Source organism: Diadema antillarum, unplaced genomic scaffold (assembly GCF_040938485.1).
Source record: "Diadema antillarum isolate AM-2024a unplaced genomic scaffold, OU_Dant_1.0 seq00000962_RagTag, whole genome shotgun sequence".
Taxonomy (NCBI): Eukaryota; Metazoa; Echinodermata; class Echinoidea; order Diadematoida; family Diadematidae; genus Diadema; species Diadema antillarum.
This window is the reverse complement of record NW_027271809.1, coordinates 1,149,671-1,176,420: the sequence shown is the minus strand read 5'-3', so window position 1 is coordinate 1,176,420 and position 26,750 is coordinate 1,149,671. Positions and strand designations below refer to the sequence as shown.

At 40.0% G+C, this 26,750-nt stretch overlaps 1 protein-coding gene across 1 annotated transcript in view; it reads left to right on the top strand.

Annotated features, from left to right (window-relative positions):
* The window catches only part of LOC139741900 (protein unc-13 homolog B-like), a 187,627-nt gene that overhangs the window by 120,493 nt on the left and 40,384 nt on the right, over nt 1-26,750 (top strand). Inside the window, exons 6-10 of the mRNA XM_071652473.1 lie at nt 12,994-13,178; nt 16,931-18,207; nt 19,795-20,035; nt 20,681-20,754; nt 21,372-21,513. Of these exons, the coding sequence (XP_071508574.1) occupies nt 12,994-13,178; nt 16,931-18,207; nt 19,795-20,035; nt 20,681-20,754; nt 21,372-21,513 (1,919 nt within the window). The remainder of the gene's footprint in view (nt 1-12,993; nt 13,179-16,930; nt 18,208-19,794; nt 20,036-20,680; nt 20,755-21,371; nt 21,514-26,750) is intronic.

Here is a 26,750-nt window from a genome sequence, read left to right as displayed (position 1 = left end):
TATGAAAACTTTCTTGTAAATTTGATCATAACTGTTTACGAACTTCATCGCAACCATTAACCAACCCTGATGGAACCTAAAATTCCCTACATTCGCAAAATTTGCCACTCACTGAGATACCCCCTTAATAAATAGAGACTTATAAATCTGGCCTTGTGGTGGCAGGCAGGTCATATACCAGGGAAATACATCAACAACTGACACTCTGTCTGTGCCTAGAAGGTCTAGAAGAACTCTATGGTGTACATGTATGTTCCGTCTGGGCGAGAGAATGTTAAAGCGATCTCGACTTCCAAAACCATGTGACATCATAATAGGCATTGATGAGATCACCCACCCATCTCCTGTACCTTTAATGTGTGTTTCTTATCCCTCCAAACATTCATCCATCTGTGAGATTTCCATAGATCCTTATAGTATGGACAGTCATACCTAACTGTAGTAGCTTCAAAGAGGCCATTAGTATGCTCCATCCATCCGTACATGCATGCATTTACAATATTCGTCAATGTGGATTATATATAATTGTAGATCATTGTTACAACCCGTAAATTGTTTGTATGAGTGTTTTTCAAAGAAGAAAGTGTTTTGCTGGAATTGAGTCATCACATTATCTCACACATTGCCTGTGTGTGTGTGTGTGTGTGTGTGTGTGTGTGTGTGTGTGTTTGGGCGTGTGTGTTTGTGTACATAAAATTTTATGTAAGAGAGGATAAAGCAAGAAGGTGTATCTCTGTGTGTGTGTGTGCGCGTGTGTGTGTGCGTGTATGTGTACATGTATGTATGTTTGTGTGAGACTGACATGGTCAATCAAGTACTAATGGCAAATCCATACTTCCTCATTTTAGGTATTTTTTTTTTGGGGGGGGGAGGGGGAGGGGAGACCTGTGAAAGACTGTGTCATGGATGAATGGTGTGGCAAATTCACCAATTAGATTAACACAAGGAGATATTTCTTTATTGTCTGTATCTAATCTCCTCTGGTGCATTCGTGCATTTTCATGTCCTAACGCAGATATAGTGTTCTTGTCTGCAACTTTATATTTCTGGTGCCTTTCAGGTTTCGATTGTGGTATTTGAGATCATTTGCCCGCCACAATGCAGAAGTGTTTTGGATAGAATGCAGATGTTATTATCATATCTTACTTTGAATTCTGTCGTGAATGCAGTTTAAAGTGACTTTTACCCAGTATTTGAGCCTAGACATCAAGGATATTGGAGGCAATAAATGTTTCTTTTTTTTAAGCGATGCTGAATACTATTGCTTTTTATGAGACATTTGAGATCTAAGAAGGCAAAAGCATGACAGTAGCTTCATTTGAAAACTATAATACATAGATTTTAGTTTGTGGCCTGGAGTACAAATTGTGTACTTGTGCTACTAAGCAAGTGCAAGAAATTGTAAAATTGAAAAAGAATGTGAAAGCAAGTATATTGTAATGGTACTTCCTCCATGCCCATAGTGTTGTTTGGTATTTTGAGTGTTATTCCCACAATTCATTGTAATATGCTGCATTGTCTGACTTGAAAGTACATTTTGTAAATTGGAAATAAACCAGAAATCAAGAATCATCACTCTCTGTAGAAAGAATGTTTAGAATTGATGATGCCCAGACAGTACCTACAGCTTGACAAAAAGGGGGAGAGAAAAAAAATCACAGGATTTCACCACCTGGTGTATGTGTATGCTCATAGAGAGATGGAGCCTTTGAAATATCCAGACGCCAGGAGGGGGGGTTGGGAAATGTCGAAATGTATAGATTTTGCATGAGAAGTGAGGGCACACAATATAATTAGGAGCAGAGCGAGCAAACGGGAGTCTCAGAGGTGTAAAAAATCATTAATCTGCTGTCGGCACAATTACTGGGCAGTACTCGTGCGATGATATGGAAGGATTATTTCTCTCTTTCGAAGCATTTACGGAGCTCGTATTGGACTGTTAGTCTGTGGTTTGAACCTGTTACTGTGCCATTCATAAGGCTACTGTGCTCTCACGTTTATTCCGATTGAGTGATAGACGTGAGGGGAGTCAGAAAAAATTGAAGACTGTGAGAAATAATTGCCTTTCTCATGAGATATCTCAGAGTTGTCAACCCCCCCCCCCCCAAAAAAAAAGGGCAACTCCGTTTTTCCTGTTTGCATCAAGTATCAGATTCTTATAATTGAGGCCGAGTTCTGCCCGACTTTGACCTAGTTTCATGCCAGTTGCGTAGGCAATGTCCATCATGGCATCTTGAGCCTGCTTGAAGGTATTCATACCAGATGATTTGCATTACTGATTGGCAGTTTGTGGTTCAGTTCAATGATTTCTGTGAAAGGACTCCATTGAGCACACACCACAATTCTATTGGTAGAGTTCAACCAGAGACAGAAAGAAAACAACCCAAACAAAATCACCAGTAGATGAGCAAAGTCTGTAGTAAAGATTTCTTTTGTAGGTTTTCATATTTCTTTCTTCTTGATCACGAATCACCAGTTGTTTCTTACAAAAACAGTCATGTTTATGTAGAATTTTGAAGAGAGACCAAGTCACTGGGAGCATGAGTTTTTCATCAATATCATTATGAGCTCCCTCGTGGAGACTTAATGAGCTCCATTGTAGAGACAATATGAGCTCCCTCGTGGAGACTTGGTATATTTAATATTCTTGTTTATATCTCTATAAAATTTATAATGTTTGTTTTATGTTAAGTGCTGTCTGGGGCAAATTATTTGTATAGGGCCCCATTTTCTCTCTCTCTTCTTTCTTTCTTTAAATCAACAACAACAACTGGGAGCATCATACAATCTGTTGCATTCATAGTTGTAAGATGGGAACAAATGAATTATACAGTATGACGGTTTCTGCACCAGCTATCATTTAAGATTGCAGCAAAATCTCCAATGCAGTTTGCAACAACAGGCATATTTAATGCAGTATAGTTAGATTCAAATGTGATTATACAAGCTGGCTAGTAAATATAAGAAACATGAGTTTTGGGGTTCAAATTTCAGTCGATGGAACGAAAAGAAAAATCATTTTCAGCCATATCAGTAAGGCGGCACATGAGACGGCTTTCATATATTGGAGCATATAGCAAGAGTTAAAGGGTGAACATGTGGCATTTGTTGCATGGAAACAGAAGAGATGGTCACATTTATGTTGTCATAGCAGCCAGGCACACAACCCATGCTTGCTTGCGAATCCACTTAACTTGATACATGGCATCCTTACCTCTTGATTAATTCTGGGTGCACCACGGAGAAAAGCCACCTGTGCGGGCCGCCCTTAGTGTGTGTCGGTCCAAAGTTTGCAAAGTCTCCCTCTCCTCTTCCGTTCTAATGCAGCAAAGAGCTGCCGCTCATCCGTGGATGTTTTTTTTGTGAAGACAGCGGCGAATCTGTATCCTCCTTGGAACCTACCCATGCGTACATGTGTTATTTGAAACAGATGAGGACCACTGGATGCACTTGTTTCAGAATCTGTGGGCTTTTTGGCCCCTGTTTGTGAGTGTGATATAATTGCATCTAATCTCCAGCATGGTAATGCTGTTCAACTGCCTCTAAAAATACAAAACAGTAGAAAAAAAGCACCAGAATTATTTTGTTCCTAGTGCAGCCTTTGGTTAAAAAAACAAACAAACAAATTTTTAAAAAACCAAGCGAGCAGCTTGCAGTTAGCACAGGTCTGGACTGTCCCAGGAATGATTGTAATTACAGACAAGCGGTCCCATCCATTCGTGGTGTACAGAGAATGGTGGCATTTTGATCAGCAGCAACCTCAGTTTTCGAGAGGTGTGTGCATACAAGCTGCCATATTTAAAAGTGTGCTAGAGAATGCCTGCGAGAGGATGTTGAGCATGGATTATCAGTTTACATAGGTAGCGATCAAAGTTGCATCTTTTGGAACACAGGACACTGCTGGACGGTCAAGGAAGTTCATAGTTTTGGACCCGTTCTGGGACCCATGTCTGCTCTTGTAACAATTCTCACCCCCTTCCGGCAGAATGAAGACAAACGATGCACCATTTTGTCCGGCCAATCATGAGAGCATTTCCATTGAAGATATGGTGAGGATAGTGATCACATTATTAACCGAGCAATGCCTCTTATTTTCGTGTCTCAAAATTTTGGCTGTCATCAGATTTCTGTTGTAAGTACAATTACCTTTTATTATTAGAATCACCATTTAAGGGTGCTCTTGATTTTTCCCCTCAATTTTCAAGAGTTCTTGTAGAACTCCAATATGGTTTCATACCTCCATCTTACTTTGGAGTTATGCATTATGCTAGAGGGTCATGTTCATGTCCCTCTTAGATCACAAATTATGTTCACATGGAGAGGCATGTTATTACTTTCCTGGTGGGGAAGTTTCTTTTTTTTTTAACCCGTTGAGGACCCGGTTAATTTTACTATAACATGCATTTCCCATAGATACTTGCCGGAGTATACTCGGGACTTGTCCTCAACGGGTTAAAAGTGTGAAATTTAGCTGAGCTCTATACATGCATGTTGTAGACATAGTGTCAGAGGTGATATTTCTGCCTTCAAACATTTGTATACAATGTGTTGCATGGAAATTTCATAGCTATCTCTGCAAATAACAAACCTTCTTCCCATGCTCATCCTCTGAAGCATCGTATCCTGCTCTGGAAAGATGTCACTATTTTTGTCTTTCTTTTATTATTTTTTTTTTCCAAGAGGGGAGAGATACCCAGTTAAAGTGGGGGCCAAAAAAGTGTACATTTCAACAAGAAGATCAATATAATTGATTGCTGTTCATATTGGCAATCTCTATATGTAAGGACCCAAATTGGGCCAATCAGTATAGCTTGTTTTCAGAAAATTGAAGAAGAATAAGTACATAAAATTGAGAGAAAATTGCCATAGCAGAAAATGCCAACAACACTTACATCAGGTTTCCTTCATATTCTTTCCGAGCATTACATTGTGCTCTTTGGCGTTCACTTCAGTACGGCTCTCCAGTATGTGAGATAGTCAAATTATGGTTTATATCGCCATTTACTTGCAAAACTAAAGAATTATGGAAGAAAATATGGGTAGTACTGGCACTACCCTTTTCTGTAGTATTTAGGCCAAAGGGGAAGCGTATATCTTTTACCCACAACACTAGCTGTAGCAGTATTGTACTTCAAAACTTCAAAACTTTAACTTCAAAATTTCTACAGGAAGACTAGCAATCATACCTTATCATAATTACCATTCTAGGGCATTACTATATTCGGGGGGGGGGGGGGGGGGGACTAAAGCAGAGTCACATGCTAAGATGCAGTAAAGCTCATGAGTGGTGTAGCTGTATACACTTTCTCACCTTTGTATTCTAATTAGCTGAGGCAGCACATCCCTTACAGAACACAAGTACAATTTTTTCGGTGAAGGAAAAGGTTCTCAGAGATAATGGAATATACTGTATCTTGCATTCTTTATGTATGTGCATTTGTTTTTGCTTGTCAAAAGATAGATAGATTAAACATTATTTTTGCCATAGCTTGAGCAAGACAGGATTGGTCTAGTCCACTTTTAATATACACCACAGCCATGGCAATGGTGGTATAATGTGGGATGGGCAGGTCAACGACCTCTTGCTGTGGATTGCGTGGCACACCACTGTACCGACAGAACCTCATTGTCATCAGAAGTATTTCGTCCGTGCCTCGGCCGTTATGCTCTGCTCAAATTATAGGATTAGTTGCTTGCCATGGAAGACTCAATTGTACTCAATGGCGCAGCTACGTGGTATAGACAATACAGTCAATGATTGTGAGCCTTGTGTGTGTTTAATAGCCACCGTGTCTGCCTTTGGCCAGCCCCATCCCCCCCCCCCCCACCTCTCAAGGTCTGTTGGCTAATGGGAAAAAGACTAATGGAACAGAAGGCCTCTGTGTCTAATTTATTTGAGGTCCATCTCTGTAGAGGTCTTCTCTGGTGCCTAGGTAGCCTGGTTAGATGGCATCACATCCAAGACGAGGAGACAGAGACCTCAGCATCTGTCTGCTATAATTTGCTCATTTTCCCCGAATGACAAGTGATATCAACCCTTTAATGACCTTGGATATGGGTTTGGTTGTCCTGGGGGGTGTTTCGTGAAGGAACTTGTCGGATAAAATATCTGACAAGTCAATTATATCCAACAAGTTTTGAGAAATTCTTTAGTCTGATTGGCTGATTTCTCTGAACTTGTCGGATATAATTGACTTGTCGGACATTTTATCCGACAATTTCCTTCATGAAATGCCCCCCTGATCGATTGCCACAGTGATATCTTCAAGACAATATTCCCTTTATTTGCTTCTGTGAAAAGAAAAAGAGAAAAACAACCAGGATGACATCATGGTTACCTCAACATGGAAACATGTTTTGAAATTTTAGTGAGTGTGGTGACAAAAAAACAAACTACTATTCTTTGCCATGCGTGCCTTTAAAAATCCACTTAAGCCAGGTAAGATAGATCGGAAGTGTGTTGTTTTGTCATCATAATCATCATCAAAAACTGTGCTTGGGGGCTCTTGGGAGTTCTCTGTGTACGTTGACAAAGAAGGGATTGAAACAGTATGACAGGCAGGGTAATTACTGATGTAAAATTTGAACAAATATTTCATATTTTGTGGCCTAGTTCTTTTTTTACCCTTGGATTGACTTCATCATTTGTGTCTGGCAAGATGGGCATGATATTAAGTGCCTCATTGAATAAGGTGTTGTATGAGATGATTGGTATTGAGTGAACATGAAATAAGCAATGAGTAGAAATATATCTCAGGCTAATTTGTCATTCAAGTGATTCAGATAGCATCTGTTCCCAGGTTGGAGTCAATATAATTGTCTTTCCGATTCATTCTGTCATCTAATACGGAACAACCCCGCTCTTTGTATTGTTTCCAAAATTGTACACATTTGATGTCAATTTAGAATCTGTGTCCATTCAGTGCAGGTAATACTACTACACCTGATGTTTGATATAATCTAGTCCTGTGTAGAAAATTAAAGTTAAGAAAGTGAATAATATAGGGGTTCATTGAGTAAATTTCTGGGAAGTAGTAATATCTCATGCATGTTCCTCATTTAACATTTCTTGAAAGTGAGTTATGTTCCTTGATCTGGAATTCCATTTATAATGAACCATTGGCCAACATGTTTAGATACCTATTCAAGATCCAATATGTTACCTAGCTTTGAATAATTGGACAGTCTTTATGTATAGCTCTCTAAATTTCATAGCAGAATGATGGTAAATTTTCACCTTCACATATGGTAAACGACGTGGTTGATTTTGAATGCCACCCACACAAACCCTACCCAAAATATACTTTGGAATAGACCTAAGCATATCAAGTAATAACACATAATGAATCTCAGAGCTCCAGCTAATCTTGTAGATTGCATTGGCTAACTGGAATTTGTAGGTGCATGCCATTTGTGTACAGTAAATTCAAATATATTACGAATAGTAATAACTCGCTACAAAGATTTCATTCTATTTTTGTAAATGTGCTGGTATTATTGAGGATGATCTGATGTATCTAGACCTTCCTTATATATTGCAAAATGAAGGGGGTATACAGGATCAATTAAAAGCATCGGAATGACAAAGAGCCTAGAGTGTAGACCGTACTCAACGAAGGATTCCTGCCCCGACACAGTTGGGATCAGAGAGGTCATATCCATGGAGCTCTTCACGGTGTTACACCTGACTTCACCAGGAAATGTCAAACAATGCCATTAGATGTGTGTCCATGATTAACCAGATGTCAAACATTCAAATGGGGGGGGGGGGGGGGGGAGATCAAGAGTGTAACAACATGTGGTAGTTAATGAGAGAGAGAGAAGGAGATGGTAGTGGGGGAGAGGAGAGATGTGAGATGCGAGAGGGAGGGAGAATGCAAAAAAAAAGCAGAGGGTGAAAAGATGAATAGAACGAGGCAAGAAGAGAGCAAAAAAGGAGAGAGGCAAAGAGGAAAGTGTGAAGGAAAGAAGAGACGAAGAAGATTGAAGAAAAGAAGATATAAAGAAGATAAAGAGGAGAGATCAAAAAAGAGAGTGAGACAGAGAAAGGAGATAGAAAGTACAAGATGAGAGGGAAAAGAAGCAGAGAAGGGAAGAAAGAAGAGGAAAACAGGAAGGACAAGGAGAAAAGAAACAAAAACAGTTGAGGAACAAAGGAAGGAAAAGGGAGGTAGAAGGAGAAATGGAGGGAGGGAGGAAAACAGATCCTAAACAGTAGCAGCTAGCGACAGAAAGAATCTTACCGCGGGACAGAAGTTTCTCCTGTGGTGCATATTTAGCTCAAACTTTGTGGCAATTTCCATTTGTCCTCATTATTTATGATGCAATATGACAGGGTTTTCAGGAATCATTCCATGCAATCAGTATGAGCGAACGGATATTGACTTGCCTGGCTAGACTCTGTGCTATTGATTTTCTTTTTCCTTTCCCGTATGATGCTTGTTTGGGGGTTTGTGTTTCCGTGACGAGATTGATACTGACATGGATTTTCATGGTAACTTGATGAACATGCAGGTGATCTTGTGGTAGAGCAGGTGGAGGTTTCGGTGGAAGTACAAGTACCTACCACCAAGTAGCATCTCTTGCCGTCTATATGTCGGTCTTGGGAGTCAAGGTCAGGTTGCATGTCATTGCAGGGAGGCGCGTTCTCCTGGTGACAAGTATCTCAGACCCAGAGCGCGCTGGATGCAAGTGCATGCGTTGAATGTCCCGCTGGTCGTGCAGAAGAAATCCACTTGTAGCCTTTTGCAATGGAAACATTTGAGGTCATTTGTTTATTTTGTTGGTTTGTTTGCTCATTGATTCGATTCGTGGAAAGAGCTTTAATGTGATGACGCTGGAGGTAATGGACGAAAACTACAGCAAGGTTGGATTGGACAGTTCAAATGCAATTTGACGGTATCGGCTGAGCGCGAAGCACTCAGTTCTCACATCCCGAGAGACTGGAGAGGTTTTTTTAAACGATTTTGTCACCTGCACCAGCATCATCATCATATGATTTATCAATGCATGGTTTCCATTGTCAGTCTAGTAAGAACAACACTCGGGGAAATAATGTTGGCTGAGATCCAAAAGGGCGTTATCACAATTTTGGGGCGTATTGACTTATCACCTCGTAGAGACCCATCTACTCAACATTATGTTGTCAAATTTTGAATTATTTTCATTTTCAGTGGAATGTTAAAAATCAAAACCACAAGGACCATATTTTACCCGATATTTCGGACAATGCTTATAAATCTACCCACTTTTGATAAAATAAACATTTTATGTCATGAATATATTGATTGTTTCAGTTTTATTAACGCTCAAATCGTATAATGCGATAGCACCTTTCTGGTTCTCGGCTTATGATGTACTCTCTTCAAAATACCTCATCAATCTACAGCTCCAGAGAAGTTGTTGAAACCACCAGAAAAAAAAAACAACAACAAAATGATTTCTATGAAAAGTATGACAGGAGGAAGCTTTAGATAACTTATCATCTGATGCAGACATTGTCATTTATTTAAAAACATTCTGCCAGGAACACTTCCTTGAAACTAAACTCTATTTTTTTACCTTATGAAGCAAATAGGTCTCTTGACTAATGTTTGTTATGTGCGTCTATTTCTATACTGTATATGGATTAAAGTCTGACCATAAAATTTGACCTTTAACGTTCCATGTTTTTTACATTTTTCTATTTCTTATGCAGAATGTGTAATGTTTCTTGTGACATTCAAGGAAGTTCCGTATTTAGAATAATCAGTTGTTGTTTTTTATTGCATGCAAGTGAGTGGGAATGCAAAGATGCTTGTACTTTTATTGAATATTCTTGTCAACAAGGCTAGCTGCTCTGTAGGAAGAGGAGGGGCCTCATGTGTGTATGTAGGAATCCATGCAAGCTTAAATTGTGTCACGCTAGGACTCGTCAAATGAGGTACCAACCAGCTCATCTCTGACAGGCAGGTTAGGTCAGCACAGCAAACCTTTGTAGATCATTAATCATGGAGATGAATGCAGGGACAAAAACCCTCGTCTAGTGAATTAACATGATATGCCATCTAATTATAGAATATGTTTTCAATTTTCTTTAGGATCAATAGGGATTCATTTTTTTTTTCCTCTCCAGAAGTGAAACAGGCCACATCGGTAATACATTTGTTGCCCTCGTGATACGTCAGTGAATTGGAGGAGGGGAGATTATTGATCTTATATTACGTAGAGGGTTAGGGCTCAAGATTAATTAGCTTGCGTAGAGCACTGTACTGCAACATGCACTTTGGGTGAATGGGAACGGTGTGCGCCGACCCTTGCAAAAGACGGGTTGAAGCCGAACAGGTCCATGCGTGCATGCATGTATTCATTAACACTAGCTGGCGATCTTAGTTCGCTCAAGTTTGATATACTCTCATCACCTGTTTGGAACTTTCTCCGGTCAAAGGACCAGGCACAAAGTGGAACCAGTCTGGGGATATTACGGGTCAACACTCATTGTTTCGTTGTCGGCGGGCTTGGTGACAGATTACCTTGCTTCGCCGCACAAAGTGCATAATTTGGGTGCACCTCAGGCATGACATTAATGAGATGTGGACCAGTGGATCATGGATGTTTTTAACGGGAATAACAGAGCACAAGAATGGTGCGCCGGTGATGCAGCTTCCAGTAGCAGAGCATTCAGCCTCGTGACATTATGAGTCCTTTTTTTTTTTGGCAAGTTCTGAAGCACAGGACGGGATACGTCGGCATATTGTTCTCGTTTGTTTCTCTTCAAGACAAAAGTCTGTGAGGAATGGATATTCAGGATACACCATTTTGGAGCAACATGGGAAGCCATACGCACACCATCCCTCGGAGGTGTAATATTGATTTCGTGCCAGTTGAGGGATTCCAACGCACACTTGTTAGTCGGTGCCGTAAGCGTGGATCACGTACACGTTTGAATGCTCCCGCAGGTGTGTCTGTATACCATCAGCCTGGCGCCTCTGTGCCTGGATGGTGATAAATATCCCAAGCAGTTTTGCTGATTGGCAGCTGTTGTTGCTTTCTCCCAATTCTGCCTTTGGAGAAGGAGAACCCATCTATTGTTTGAATTGACCCAATTGTGAATATCTGAATGCCAATAAGAGGAAAAAACAAGAAACAAATATATGATGTGTGCCTCACTAATCTAAACAACTGTATAAAATGGGAATGGTAGATTGGAGCCATGATGTATCATTGACATGCTTCGGAATAAATTGATCATTCCACCAGGAGTTAAAAAGATGAGCTCATCAAATCAAGCGGGACACAACAGCAGTGGAAAGGATGCTAGAGTGAGACTTTCCAGCCTGGTAATAACACCGGGTCTAGTACTCCAGCATGTGTAGAGTGATTTGCTGAACCCATGATCCGAGCAGATTTATAGCTCATTGGGAATCCTTTAACATCTGTTGCACAGAAATCCACCTGTGCATATATACAGAGTCAGAGGTATATCATCCGGATGCATCTCTGTGGTGCTAATTTGCATAGATGACATTTCAGTCCAAGTGCGATGGAGATTGATATCAGCCTGACAGATATAAGCCATACATCTGTCAGGTATGGATTAAATCATTCTGTTCTCTAAGCCTACATCTCTGAATTCTTCCGTTGCTACAAGACCTATGTTTACGGAGCGACTATAAAAGTCTCAAACACGAATATGCGTGTTGTCAAGGCGACTTGGAGGAGAAGTCGGGTGGTATCCATCAGCACTTGACTTCTCAAGCTGTTGCAAGGTAACACTGCTCTTTCTTTTTCTTTTTCTTTTTTAATAGTTTGGATTCATCAATACATGAAGGTGGTCATCTCTCCTGAGTGTCATAGATTTTGCAGAGGATGTTATTGGTTTGCATTTTCATTTGCAGAGAGTTAGTGTATTTTACTGGTATACACAACACAAAAGTTCTGCATCTTTCTCAAACAGCACTTTTGTTCTTTGTCACAAAGTGTAGGCAAACCATAGATATCCCTGTGCCTTCATGCTATGAACTGTCTGGATTTTTCTATTTGACTACCAGTATACAGAGGATTAAATCACTGAATTGTATAGGGACTGAAGGCGTGCCCTGCTGTATAACATACTGGTACACCCTGATCTTGTTGAAAAAGATATCATGACCCGCGACTCTGAGGTACTTCAGTTCATTAATCAAAACTTGCTTTTCTTGGAGTGAATTAGCGGTTCACTCATAGAGCTGCAGAACTTGGAAGGGACACAGTTGCCTTTGATTACAACTGCTCTACAATATTTTCAGTGCGCAAACAGGACAGCATCACGCTCTTCTGGTCGTCAGTTGATGATATATTTTCTTTGCAAGCGGATGAAGACAGCAGACAAAATGTAGGATGTATGTCAACTTGTGGCTTAACGACTTTTACTGTGTTCCTGAAACTTGTTCCATGATTATGTGGATATATGATTGTAATTTCATGATGATTTTTTAGTTACCTTGACAGTAACTGAGTGCTCGCTTGATTGGATGTGGAGGAGCTTTTCCCAAAGTAACCCCAATTTCAGTAATCTACACATGTTGTAAACTGCAACATGGAACAGACTTGGAGCAGGTCAGAGTGACTTTGAAGCCTATAAACCTGGCGATATCAACCACTCTGTGATCTTTGTCAATTAATGATGGTCATATATGTGGCATTTTGATGTATCAATGCCCATCAATATTTTGCAATGTTTAAAAATCTGTTGTTGTGGGGTGTTTGTTTATGTGTGCATGTTTGTGTGTGTATTTGAACGAGTGGATGGAAGAGAGAAGGAGAGATAATATAAGTCACGTTCATGATATAATAGCAATTACAGTATCCCGCACTTTTCGTTATTGACACTTCTGTTTTGAAGGTTGTGTGTAGACATACATATGTCTATACACCCACATATAATATGATTTCGTTCTGTTCATGTCTTTTTATATGTGATGCACATACTAGTATATCATATGAAAATATGTGTATTTTGTGATTGTTTCACAGCGGGTATGATGTCAGAAGATAGTGACTACACCAGCGATGTGAATGCACCTACGGTAAGCAACAGCAGTCCACGCCACAGCGGGGGCACCACTCACCACTCGTCCGACCGGCTTGACTCGCCCTCGCACGAATCCCCTCCGCATCGTTTCCATGACTACGACGACAACTTCTCCGGTACAGAAGAGGTGAGATGCATCACTCTTCCTCTAAAACTTGTAAAGGATCTTCGTATACGTACAGTTAAGATAAATCTCTGCGACGCCGTATACTTGAGTTTTACAATACTGTCTGCTGTGGACAGACGAAAATGAGTCTTTGTGACATGGTTCAGTATTTTGTTGGATATTTATTCTGTGGAATAATTCAGCAAACAGGTTTTAGCCCATATCCACCAGTTGCGAAAAGCAGTTTATAAGCTGTTGGTGCTGGAGGCTATTTTACACATACTCACTAACTGTGCCGTCTCAAATTCAAGGTAATGAATGTCTTTGACACTTATCAGAAGAAAACTATGGAAAACTACATATCCATTGAAAGAGAAAGTACTGGTCTTAAATATGAGATGTAAATGTGCATCATGTGATGAATCATGTGACATCATGATATAAATGTTTACGTAAACTGTATGAATTACTCATTTATGAATAACATTGCGTAATTATTTTAAAAAACACCAATGAAATATATTCATAGTCTTTATACAGAAAAACAATTATAAATTTTGAAATTTTCATAATGTAAGCTTTCTAGTGGAATATAACTCATAGGGTTTAATGCTTACAAATATTTAAAAAAAAAGAATGTTGAATGAAAACTGATAATAGCTGTGGACTAGTGTGGTCTCACTCATAAGCCGTAAGGATGGTGTACAGGAAAGTATGTACGCATATGGTCATGTTTTATCTCACATAGATGTAGACGTATTCTGTTTGGTGTATACCTCAAAAGTGAATACCAATCCAAATAATAGTGACAGGAAGTGAGGCAAAGGACTGTGGGATGTCAGGTCAGAGTTCACAGGCTATAATAAGTTCTATAAATGAACAACTATGGGATATCCTACACAATAGATCAGCAGATTAACATGTAGGTTAATAAGAACCAGAGAATATCTGACAGGAAAGAACCACAGTTTTCCTTCTTGCTTTTTTTAATTCCTTGTCATGTTCACCCACTTACTTTTATATAAGAAGTGCATGATTGTAAATGCTTTCTACTAGGCCATCGACACTACTAAGGTATACATGCGTACTTGTGTATACCCAAGCAAAGTTTTGTTTCACACTGGCCCCCCCCCCCCCCAAAAAAAAAAAAATGAGGGCAAATGACTACCTGTAATCACACATTTGGAGTGCAGATTGTCATTGTTTCATGCAAGACCAGCATATACCTTTCAATGGAGCACAAAAAGTGCATCTGTAAAACGATTTCTCTTGCGAGAAGTTACAGGTGAAGTGCGCAGCCATGACTATATTCCAATTCTATCATTCAGAATAGATAACACAGAAAAAGATATCAACAAAAAGTGACACTATTTTTCCTCTCCCCTCAGGGCCAGATACGAATTTGGTCCCCTTTTTGTGTTTTACAGCTTTTAAATCATTCCTCAAAAATACACTCACCCCTCTTACTCCATTCATCAAAGGGAATTTCACTAGCAGAATACTCGCTTTATCTCCTGAGGAGGAGACAATCGAATTAATGATAAACCAGGTGCTAAGTGTTAGTGAAGAGGCTCAGTTTACAAATATCAATGGAGAATAGAGGGAAGAAGAGGTGGAGCTAAACTAGGTCACCATCTCATTGGCTATCCCTAAAGTTTGTTGCCCTCTGAGGAAATAACATCCCTGTTTCCAAAGATCCCGCACCTGTTCATAATTTTTTTCCCGTGTGGCATTTGTTATATCGCATGCTATATAAATGATTTGAAGATTCTGCAAAACCGCGAGCGTCACCAGCTAGTGTCATTCTAAGGCCTGCAACCCTCCCATTGGGTTGTCAGTGATTTACTGCTGAATTATTTCTATTCTAGAATGATATATCTTCTTCTCTAAATTTGTTTTCCAAAATGTGAAATTTGGTAACAGTTTCTCTGCAAGTGAGAGACCCATGAGGCAATGACATTATTTACCTCATTTTGTGTACAAACACTGGTGTTTGTAATTGGTGTCATGTCAATGAAAAAGAAAAAAACAATGAAGGAAGGCTGTAGTACTTATTCTTGGTCAGATGTCAAGAAACTCTCTGTGTTCTTGTTCATTTAATTTATTTTCTCTGCATTATATTCAAATTGGGCTTTAGCTCCACGTCATAAAAACTTGGAATGATAGCAACTCTTGCTGCAATGTCATGTGTGGTAATGACAAGAACCCTGCTTTCTGCTTGACTTTTGCTACAAGAAATTGCCATTCTGGCAAGAATTGCTATCATAACATTTTTTTTTTCCAATGAGACCCTGGAGTAGAGGCCAACATGAAAGTTGTCTGTGAACTTTTAATGATTCGACTTTTGAAAAATTTTATCAGTAATGCCACAGTGGTCATTGTTAATTACATTTACTTATCATCAACATACAGTAGATTATGTGAGGAGAAATAAATGGTCATGCTCAGGATGAAAGTGATTTCAAGCATACTGTTCTGATAATAGCAGATAAATCAGAATAAATATAGACAGTGACTGATGACTGTATGCTTCCCGTAATGACTTTTATCATTTTCAAATCTGAGCACCGTTTTTTTTTTTTTTTTTCAGCTCAGTTGTGGGACATTACAGTTTAAATAATCACACAAGTCTTGCACACTCTATTAAAGGAATGGTATAGTATTGAATGAGGGGAGAATTCAGGGTTCAACTTTTGCAAGATACTTAGAAACCACTTTATGAAATGTTAAAAAGCATACAATTCTCAGAGGAAATTCAATGTTTATTTGATGATAACCAGTTGTGAAATTATCAAGATATCCAAAAACAAAATAAGACGAAGTGACTCTAATAAAAGGTGCTGGTCCCAACTTTTATTAGGATTACTTTGTTTTGGATATTTTGGCCATTTCAAAACCAACTTTTATCAAATTAACTCTGAGTTCCTCTTAGATAAGCTCTATTATATTTCAAAAGAGGTTTCTTATTATTTCAAAAGATCATTATCAAAATACGTTGGAAACCTCATGCCCATCTCAACCGAAACTGTACCATCCCTTTAAAGTGATATACATTGAATGTATTGGCAGTCCAAAATTCCAGAACTTGCAAGAATATGTGATTGATATAACAGACCTTTGCCAATCCATTGATGATCATCAGCGTTAGCATTACTTTTATTACAAATTCTTGCAAGGGTGAATGTTTAGAGGTCAGGTGGACAGTGTAATGTACCTTCAATGAGAAGATCCAGGGTTCAATTCCCACCTGGACACTTATGTCCTCTAGTAAGACACCTCATCCACTGCACGTTTCTCTTCTCTGATGTATGGTATATAACTCAATATGTGGGAAGCAGCTGGATGTTGATGTGGCTTGATTTAGCGTAGTGCTTTGAAAAAGGCAGCCCAGCTAGAAAGTTTTTCTGAGAAATTGATAATTCATAGGATTGCCAGAGACTAAATTTGGCACTTTGTTAGAGATATCATGTCAAATGCAAGTGATAGTTCAGTGGGCTCTCAATTTTACAAATGATTGGGACTAGTGAAATCATTTTGTTATGTCAGGATTTACCATGGTTTGAAAAATGAAATATATACACTGTATTGTGTAAAGAAATTTCCAATTTTGGGGTAAGAATAGTTGTTTGGGTTTTTTTTTCAATGATAATTTATTCATACTGAAAGTACACTGTTATGATACTTTCCCTGGTTGATATACATGTAATGTTAGAAACAGTAAAACTTTCAACCTATTTATACGAAATGCTGTTCTTTCTGGGTCTTTCATACAGCCTTACTACCATGACGACTATCCAGATGAGGAGAACGAGGTTATAGGACGCTACATTGAGGGGGGCGGCAGGAGGAGACTCTATCCTAACGACCGCGACCATTTCACCGACGGAAGCAACGACCGCCTAGACCAGGATCCCTACCATAGGCGGGAATACTACGATGATTATCACCCGGGCAGTGACATGGAATACAGGTACGGATCCACTGGCGAATTCACTAACCCCGAGGACAGCTACAGTGCCAACGGCGAGTACGACTCCGAGTACGGCCCAAACCAGCGCGGCTACGTGGACGACTACGAACACTACCGGGAGTACCGCGAAGAGCGCAGCTCCGACGAGCACACCGACAAGCCGTACCGGCGTGTGGATTCCTACGAGCGGGAGGAATTCGCAAGACACTACGACGAGGAGTACCCCTCTGAGGACAGTGAGGTGGAAGAGCGCATGGAGAGGAAAATAGAGGAATATAACAGGCCCAAGTCGGGTAACGGAATTCGCGAGGGGGAGGACCTGGGGCAGGATAGTGACTTTGACGACGTGCATCGCGACAGGGAGTTTGACGCTGATGGGAGAGACAGTGAGTTCGACGACGTACGCCCAGATGACGGCTTTGACCCCAGAAGGGGCAGCAACTACGACTTGCGAAGGAACGGTGACTTTGATGCTCGGAGGGGGAGCGATTTTGAGCTGATGAGAAACAATGGGAAGTTCAATTCACAGAGAGATAAAGAGTTTGACATGAGACCAGAGGGTGAGTTTGACTCCCATCCGGAGGGCGAGTTTGACGCTGGGAGGGACAGTGAGTACGACTCGAGACAGGACTTACGGCAGGAGCCTGAGTATGATCCTCCAAACGATGGAGAGTTTGACTTGCACGAAAACATGTACTGTCCTCCGGAGAGTGACTTCGAGCCACGAGACAGCGACTTGGATCAGAGAGGGAGTGGGTTTGACCTGCGCAAGGACCCGTACGACGAGGTGCGCGACAGCGATTACGATCGCAGGCGGTCGGACTACGGCCACTCGATGGAGGACTTTCCGCGCTACGACTTCGACGATGGCCGCAGGTACGTGGACCGCGGCGAGAGCTTTGAAACCAGCAGGACTGAACAAAGCGAGGGAGAATCGGAGACGAGTAGCAGTGCTCGTCGGCGGAGGCAGAGGGGCGCATACCCTTACAGCCCTCACGAAAGTGACAGATATCTCGATCGCGATGAGAGAGACATCGACAGCTTGGAGAGGGATAGCAGGCCCTCATTGGAGACTGGAAGGTAAGTCAAGATTCTCGTGCAGACAGAGTCCTTCTCTTTAGTGTTCCAGTACTTTGCATGTTTATGGAGCTTTAGATTTGCAGCACGGACATTAAGACAATGATTGCGTTGGCCATTCTCTCTCCCTGCGTCGTATTGCAAAGTAGTTTAAGTTTATGTGAAGACGCAACCTGTGAAAAGTAAAATGGCGCCCCCATATGATCAGTACTTCAAGTACCTCTCTGTGTTGTGAATTGGGCAGATGCAAAAGTGGCCTGGAAGGCTTAGTTAAAACTCTTGATGAGGCGAAATCAATTTTGATAAGCAATTTTGAGCATGTGCTGAACAGGTTTTATTCCTCTGAACGTCTGTGTCGCAAAAATCTAAAGCTCCCTTTTGCCTCTGACATGTCGTTATTTCCCCATAGCTGTTGTACATTGTACCTCCTATCATGGGAAGCAATGGTTTAACTGTACTCACCAGGGTCTGCAAGGTACTCTGATGAAATCAGGCAGGAGGAAAAACATTTTGACTCAACTCTCTTATAAAATGGTGACTGTGTGACGGCATCAAACTCTCCAATATGCAATTCGGGCCTTATTCTTATATCTTCCGTAGAAATGTGTCCGTAATTGTTCTTCAATTACACCGCTCAATGCTAATCAGTAAACTTATCTTTACCGTAGGTCTTTGCATGTAGCTGTGTATGTTTAGCTGTGGTTTCTGTGGAGACCATATGTGACCCTGCACCTCAAAACAAACAAAAAGTCGCCAGATATGAATTTTTAGTTAAGACCATATTCTGAAAGAGCAGACTTTAAGCTTTAAAATGATGTATAACTCAAATCAAATGGACTCTCCTAACCTATCTAAATGTTGGAAAGAAAGCACAAACTCAGGAAAAGTGTGAACTGAGAAAAGAGGCTCTGAAGTACAGTGTCTATTCAAGCGCTTAATCTTTACCAAACCATGCTGGCTGTGCGATGAATGGGACAAAAAAAAAAACAGGAAGTAAACCACCAGAGTAACAACAATGAAGGGATTATCAAATTAAACTGAAATTAGACATGCCTCATTAACACATTCTGTCCATAATTAATGCCAACTTTCAAACCAGTAGCACTATCCTTTCAAAAGGTATTAGAGTTGAAAGCGAAGAGTGTGGACAAGGTTTTTCAGAAATGAAAAAGGGATTCTAAAGACACACCTAATCACACTATTCCACCAAAAATGTTCGAGATAAACTGCTAAAAAACACACTTTCCTGCCCGTTTTATGATACCAAATTTTAGCATAATGTAAAAGAAGACCCGCTCTTTCAGAAAATATGAAAAAGTCAAGTTCGGCTAGGTTGACCCATTTCACTTATTTTCAGTCATTACGCAAAATCAGTGTGTGCGAATTTATGTTCGTTTTGAGGTGCACGGTCACATATAACATATTTATTTCCATTTTCTGCAGGAGACGTATTAGAAGATAAGTGAGCAAATATATTTCATCACCACTTTGTATTTCTTATCTTTATTTTGCATCGATAGCTTTTCTAAGGGATTTATGTGACATTGATTGTTCTTTTCTCTCTCTCTTTTTTTTTTTTTTAATCAAAAGTCCGGGAAGTAGCCGGTACTCATCGCCACAGATCAGTAGGAGCAACTTCGACTTGGATCGGTACTCGGAGAGCCTCCAGCGGTCCGACGAGATCCTGTCGCAGCCCGAGAATCGGGAGGAGGAGGAGGAGCTGGAGGAGGGAGAGATAGATGACGAGGTGCGGGACCTAGTGCCTGCTATGACCATCGCTCGCATGAGATGGCTCAACGCATTCCACAGAGTGCGGGAGCAGATCAAAGAGGTATGGGATGTTGCCATGACGACAAAATACACGAATGCCTGGCAGAGAGCCAGCTACTGTAAATCAACTTGTCTGAGAACGTGAGATGGTTCTTATTTTGTGCATCTCATAAAGTTCAAGAACTTGTAGAGGGTTATAAATGTTTTTTTTCTTTCACATGTTCTCTCTGTATGATGGTGTTTTTTGTTTGTTTTTTTTTGTGTGTGTGTGTGTGTAAAAAGTGACTTACCTATTTTTGAAAGGAAATTGTATACACAAGTAGAGTTATTGTCAGTTCCATGAATCTGTTTTTGTCATTATTGTTCTGTGAATATTGGGAAAGTCATGATTGAGATGTGTAGAATATGAGGCAATAAAATGTGTGCGACATTTGCTCAGCAGTCACTGCCTCCACAAATATTACTCCAGTTTTAGGGGTCTTTTTTGGTATGTATGTATGTGTGTGTGTGTGTGTATATGTCATGCAACTCCAGTAGATTGTTCCTGAAGAAGTTTATCAAGGCTGTACTGGCCCAAACAATGCTACTATTATTTTTTCCACGAGTGGAGTAACTTTTATCCCTATTCATCAATTTTTTGTTTCAATCTGACATCTGTATCTCTATCGCTACCCCCCCCCCCCCCCCCCCTCCACCTCCTTCCCAGGGTTACTACGATGGTGACAGTAGCATGAAGCTAGGAAAACCTGGTGGTCTCTGGGCCAACCTCGCCAATGGAGGGTAAGTCATCCTTCAATCTTTCCAATTCTCTCTGGCGTAATTCCTCCAATGAATGGAAGGGTTATTAGAGTAGATGTGAAGAGGGAAAATGTGTGAAGGTTTACTACACAGAAAAGAGAATTAAAAGGGAGGAAGATTTTGTTTTAAAAATAATTAATAAGAATATATACTATGATTTTAAGGGGAAATCTTGCACAAGTGAAGTTTAATCTGCAAGTGTGTACACACATGTGTATGTGTGGGTGGGTATATATGAATAGTCATATATGTGCACATGAGAGAGAGAGAGAGAGAGGAGATATTGTTTTGCTATTTTATCTTAATTGTATGATGAATTTGTATATTTTTAAATGGTACATGCCATCTGTATGCCTTTGTGTTTTGCAAGTGTAAAAAGGCAAGGTGTTTTTTGGAGATCATTTGCTAACCAATTCAATTCAGTGTGAGTTTGTTACCCATATATAACCATTTTTAATCATAAAATGTATGAAATATATGTCTCTCTCTAACAACAAAAATTACATGTCACTGGACTGAAGTGAAGATTTGCCGTGCATACATAACTCCCTGTGTGCCGTTATTTTTTTTTTTCTAATATTCTTGACACCCCATCACAGCAAACTACTGGAGCAAATTAACGCCAATAGTAGCAAAACGAGCCCCCTGAAACGCCGCAAAAACTTCCGCATCCCAGCCAATAAGCTCCTAGATATTGACATGCTTCCACCCGAGGTTCCCCCATCTCGGATGATCTCAGCGGTACAGTAATGTTACACACAAAAAAAAAGAGAGACATTAGAAGCAACTTCACACATCTTTTATTTATAGCTATCCAGTTATCCACATCAGGCAGTCACACATTCTTTTAATCATCATCCATTCACAGTTTTCAGCCATTTACCAAAGATTTTCAATTCTCATATTCAGCTCAGAATGTAATGTTTTGACATACATGTATACATACCTCATAGAAAGAAGTTCACTCAGCAGAGTAGACTGTGTAGTTCACGCCATGCATTTCATATCCAAACTTTCAAGTGTCTAGACCCTCAGTATGTAAGATGCAGCTGCACTGACACTCCCTTGCAAACTTACAGCGATCAAAGTTCATATTTGCAGAATTCCAGTGAATAAGTGCCTCTAAGTTGGTAAATCTGTTTTTAGGCAGCTCTTCTTAGCAGAAAGTCACTTCTTTTTTTTTCTTTTGAAGTGATTTAGCAATGATATGAGCCATGATTCAAAAATATTTTTCTTTTTTTTTTGGGGGGGGGGAGATGAGTGAGGGGGAATGTTGGCAAATCTTTAGTGTCAAATATTCATATGAATTTTACAAATGGTAAACCATGTAACGTCCATCAATTAAACTGAAGTCTGTGATCCCAAAGGTATTTGGGAGGTGACAACACTTCATCAGCAGATCCAGTGTGAAGACTTTCCTCCACATAGGTTCAAAAGTTTTTTCTTAAAAGGAAGTTACCCAATAGTGTGTTCCCTCATTCCACTTAACCCATTTCCTACAGGAATCTGATGGCCTCTGCATAAAGTCTATAGGGATTTCAGAATTCAGGATGGAATGGGTTAAACAGCTCACACTGTATGAAGTCACAATGATGACCGTGACAACAACAATTCTTGGAGAGCACATCACAATATGATTCAATATGATTCACAATATGAATCAATATGATTCAAACAAGACACTGCAGTAGTGTATCTATGTACATGTATTTCATTCAAACTCTGTTTCATGATTGGAGATGAAAGAGAGAGTAAATATAAATCTTCAACATCTGCCTGTTAGTAGGAGAATTAGTCAGTGTTTAGAATGCATTAAATATTAATGCCATCACTGAGATATCTATGGTGAAAGCAAATTGCTGAAATAACATTGCAAAGTACCTTCATCCAGTGGGATAGTTTACAAATTTAGGACCATACAACTTTGTATGATGGAGGATGGGACTCCAGTAAATATAGAATGAAAAATCATGAAAATTTTCCTGTGAGTGGCTTTTCTTCTATTTTTTCTTCTTTTTTTTTGTATTTTTTGGGAGGGAGGAAGAAGGGGCATCATCATAGAGGTAGACAGATGTCTACATTTTTTCTTTCTCTGTCCAAATGGTTATGAATCTTGAAATATTCTCTTCAATACGTTCCAACGATGATACTGGTCCAGTATGTAATCCATAACACAATGCATTTTGTAGCCCATCATTTCACACAGTTCCTATGTCATTCTCCCACTGTTTCCTCCCCCACTTCATCCATTGCAAATAGTCCTCATGGTCTAGACCTCTTACCGGAAATGTTGCCGCGGAGAAAATCTATACCGCTGGTGAGAACGGCGGCACAATCTTTTTTTTTTTTCTAAGTCCGATTCGTGAACGTGGACTGTATCACATCCCTATTTGTGCTAAATGTTGAATGTTTTGTAATTTTTTTTTTGACAGTCAGCTAGTCCTTGCATGATAGTTGTGAAGATTGATCAAAATTATCAAATTCATGTGATAGATTGTTACATGGATTGTCATCCACAGTCATGTTTATGTTCCTCTGCTATCCTGTAAATTTCTCATGTAATCTACAATGTACATGGCATTCCATCCAGCATTCACTTGTGTCAGATACATTTGTATGTGATGTATAAATCTAGATGTATCACTCTAGCTGTAGGTGTCCATACATACATGTATATCACATCTTTTGCTGTTGCATTATTTAGGTTAAGACTCATGATTTGCTAGAATCATTATCGAGAATCTTTTCATTTCAGTGTAGTAATGTCACTGGTTTCAGTTCATTCATTTCTATGTCTGTTTGTTTGTTTGTTTGTTTGTTTGTTTGTTTGTTTTGGGGGGTTTTTTGTGTGCAAATTTCATAGCATCGGTTCATGTTCAACCCAGCAGGAGTTTTCCCCGTTTCTCCCTGTATGTCCAAAGTATGTCATTTTTACTCTAGTCTCTGATCATGGATTTCAGGATAATAATGCTTCTGTAATGGTCTAAGGCCATCAATTCTCCAAACCATGTCTCATAAAGTTTCCCCTTTTTCATATTATGTAGCATGCATCTTACACACCCTCCATTCACTTACATTATGAGATTCATCATTGTAGAAATGGTACATAGTTTTGATGCAGTAAGCTCATTGAATGTACATCTTATCTTGTATTTCATTGTGATGTTTTGTGTGTTGTCACTATGTTTTTTAGAGATTCTTGCTGCGGTGAATCTGTGTATCCAGTGGAGATGTAGCTATATCCAGTTTTGCCCTCCCTTCTATAACATGAGGAGAGTGTGTTTGATAATGAAAATCTAGACAAAAATCATTTGATCGTGAAACTGATGATGTTGATTGGCGACTTCCCAAGGAAAATGTCACCATCATTTAATTGTCAACCCTCTTTCTCTCTTGAGCAATGTGTGTAGGTATGCATATTGTTTGTATGAATGTATGTGTGTACTTTATGTGCCTGTGTTTATGTACAATATATGTCTTTATGTATTTATGTGTGTGCATATTCACTGTATGTACATACATGTTCATTGCACCAGGTATTTGTAAATTAGTATGGACATGCACACAATTGATTGTAGTTTTTTTCATGAGGTAGAAAGAAAAAATAAACAAGGTCCTTGCAACATTGGTGGTGGGTTTCCCTAAATTTCGGCAAAAATTCAATGACAGGTGAAAGACACTGACAATTCCCATAAGCCACTTCAAAGTTACACAGTTATACGGGTACATTTTGTCACCTTTGAAACAAAAGGGCTGTAATCTCTTTGAGGCCAGTACAGTTTCCCTGAACTCCCTTTTTTCCTGGTCAAGTATTGTGTCCGTGCTGATAGGATTCTGACAGCTAAAGTTTTGCAGTCTGTGGAATTGAGACCCCGATTTCCTCTCCGACTTCGATTAGATTCCAAGGGGCAGAGGGTATCAGTGGAGACATCCAGGGTATAGCAAGAAGATCTAGAAAGATGACACTACAGGCCAGTGAATGACTGGTCAAGATCCAGATCAATGTAAGCCAGGGACTGTCATTCTGTGCTTATAGCATGTCTCTAAATCAGACTGAGCATTAAGTAGATGGTTTCAAGGGCTAGGCAGTCAAGAGAAAGGTCAGAGTATAGCCCAGATGTTTGCTTCTCGGCCGCAAAAGGACCTATCAATGTCTGGGAAGGGCAAGAAAGTGATGCACGCACACTTGAGGCGATCGAAGAAGGAAACAATAGTGTTGACCTGGCGTGCGTAAGTGGGTCACTATAGTGTGTGTGTATTTGTGCTACAATTTACTGCTGGCTGTTCATGGCGAGTGTGAAAGCCAGTAAGACACTTAATGTTGGGAGCAAAATATGTAATGTTTCACTGGACTTGTGCAATTACACATGTACATTCATGTTCCCTCTCTCTCCTTCTTTCTCTCTGTCTGTCTGTCTCTCAAGTGGCTGTATAATTCTCATGTGTGTCATCTCACCGTCTCAAGATCCCCCTGTCAAGCGACAGTGTATGTCTGCGATGAATAATCGAGTGTCAATTGTATTTGAATGTGTGGATGGTTTGGCATGACTACACCAGTTAACACATGTTGAATACATTTGTGTAAAGTGTAAAGAATCTATAAAAGACCCATTTACTGTTCTTCATCTCATATAGTTCCTACCTCAAAAATTCCCACACAGATATTGAAAGATAATTCTGCAGTCCTCACAGGAGGGTTTTTTTTTTCTTTCTTTTTTTTGTGTTGTTGCTAGACTCGGAATTATGAATGTAGTACTAGAAAGTGGGTGAGAGAGAGAGAGAAAGAAAGAGCAAGGGAAAGAAACACCTGACTTCAACGTTACATGTCCACTGAATGAAAATTCCTCACAGGAGATTTGTACCGAGACTCAGAGAGAAGTGTGAACACATCAAATGAAAGAAAGCGAGGGAGAGAGATAGCTAGGAGAAGAAACGCCTGACTTCACCGTCACATGTCCACTGAATGAAAATTCCTCACAGGAGATTTGTAGCGAGACTCAGAGAGAAGTGTGAACACATCAAATGAGAGAAGGTGAGGGAGAGAGATAGCTCGGAGAAGAAACACCTGACTTCACCGTCACATGTCCACTTATTCAAAATTCCTCACAGGAGTTTTGTACTGAGACTCAGAAGTGTGAACACATCAAACGACAGAAAGAGAGGGATCGAGATAGCTCAGAGAAGAAATGCCTGACTTCACCGTCACATGTCCACTTATTCAAAATTCCTCACAGGAGATTTGTAATGAGACTCAGAGGGAAGTGTGAACACATCAGAAGAGAGAAAGAGAGGGAGAGAGATAGCTCGGAGAAGAAACGGCTGACCTCACCATCACATGTCCACTGAATGAAAATTCCTCACAGGAGATTTGTACCCGAGACTCAGAGAGAAGTGTGAACACATCAAATGACAGAAAGCGAGAAGAGAGATAGCTACAAACTTGTAGGAGAAGAAACGCCTGACTTCACCATCACATGTCCACTGAATGAAAATTCCTCACAGGAGATTTGTACCGAGACTCAGAGAGAAGTGTGAACACATCAAATGAGAGAAGGCGATGGAGATAGATAGCTCGGAGAAGGAACGCCTGACTTCACCGTCACATGTCCACTTATTCAAAATTCCTCACAGGAGATTGTACCGAGACTCAGAGAGAAGTGTGAACACATCAAATGAGAGAAGGCGAGGGAGAGAGATAGCTAGGAGAAGAAACGCCTGACTTCACCGTCACATGTCCATCGAACCAAAATGCCTCGGGTTCTTGTTTTCTTACTGACCCACTTTCATTCTATCTTCTCATCCTTCTCATCCATAATAGCTTCTTCTTTTCTTTCTTTTTTTTCTTTTGCCATCCCAAACAAATGAAAAAAAGAGTTGCTAAAAATCTTTGTAACTTTTACCCTTTGGGCATTCAGTTCATTGTTTTGTGTGCTTGTGTGTGAGTGTGTGTGTGTGTATGCATATTCATTATATTGGTA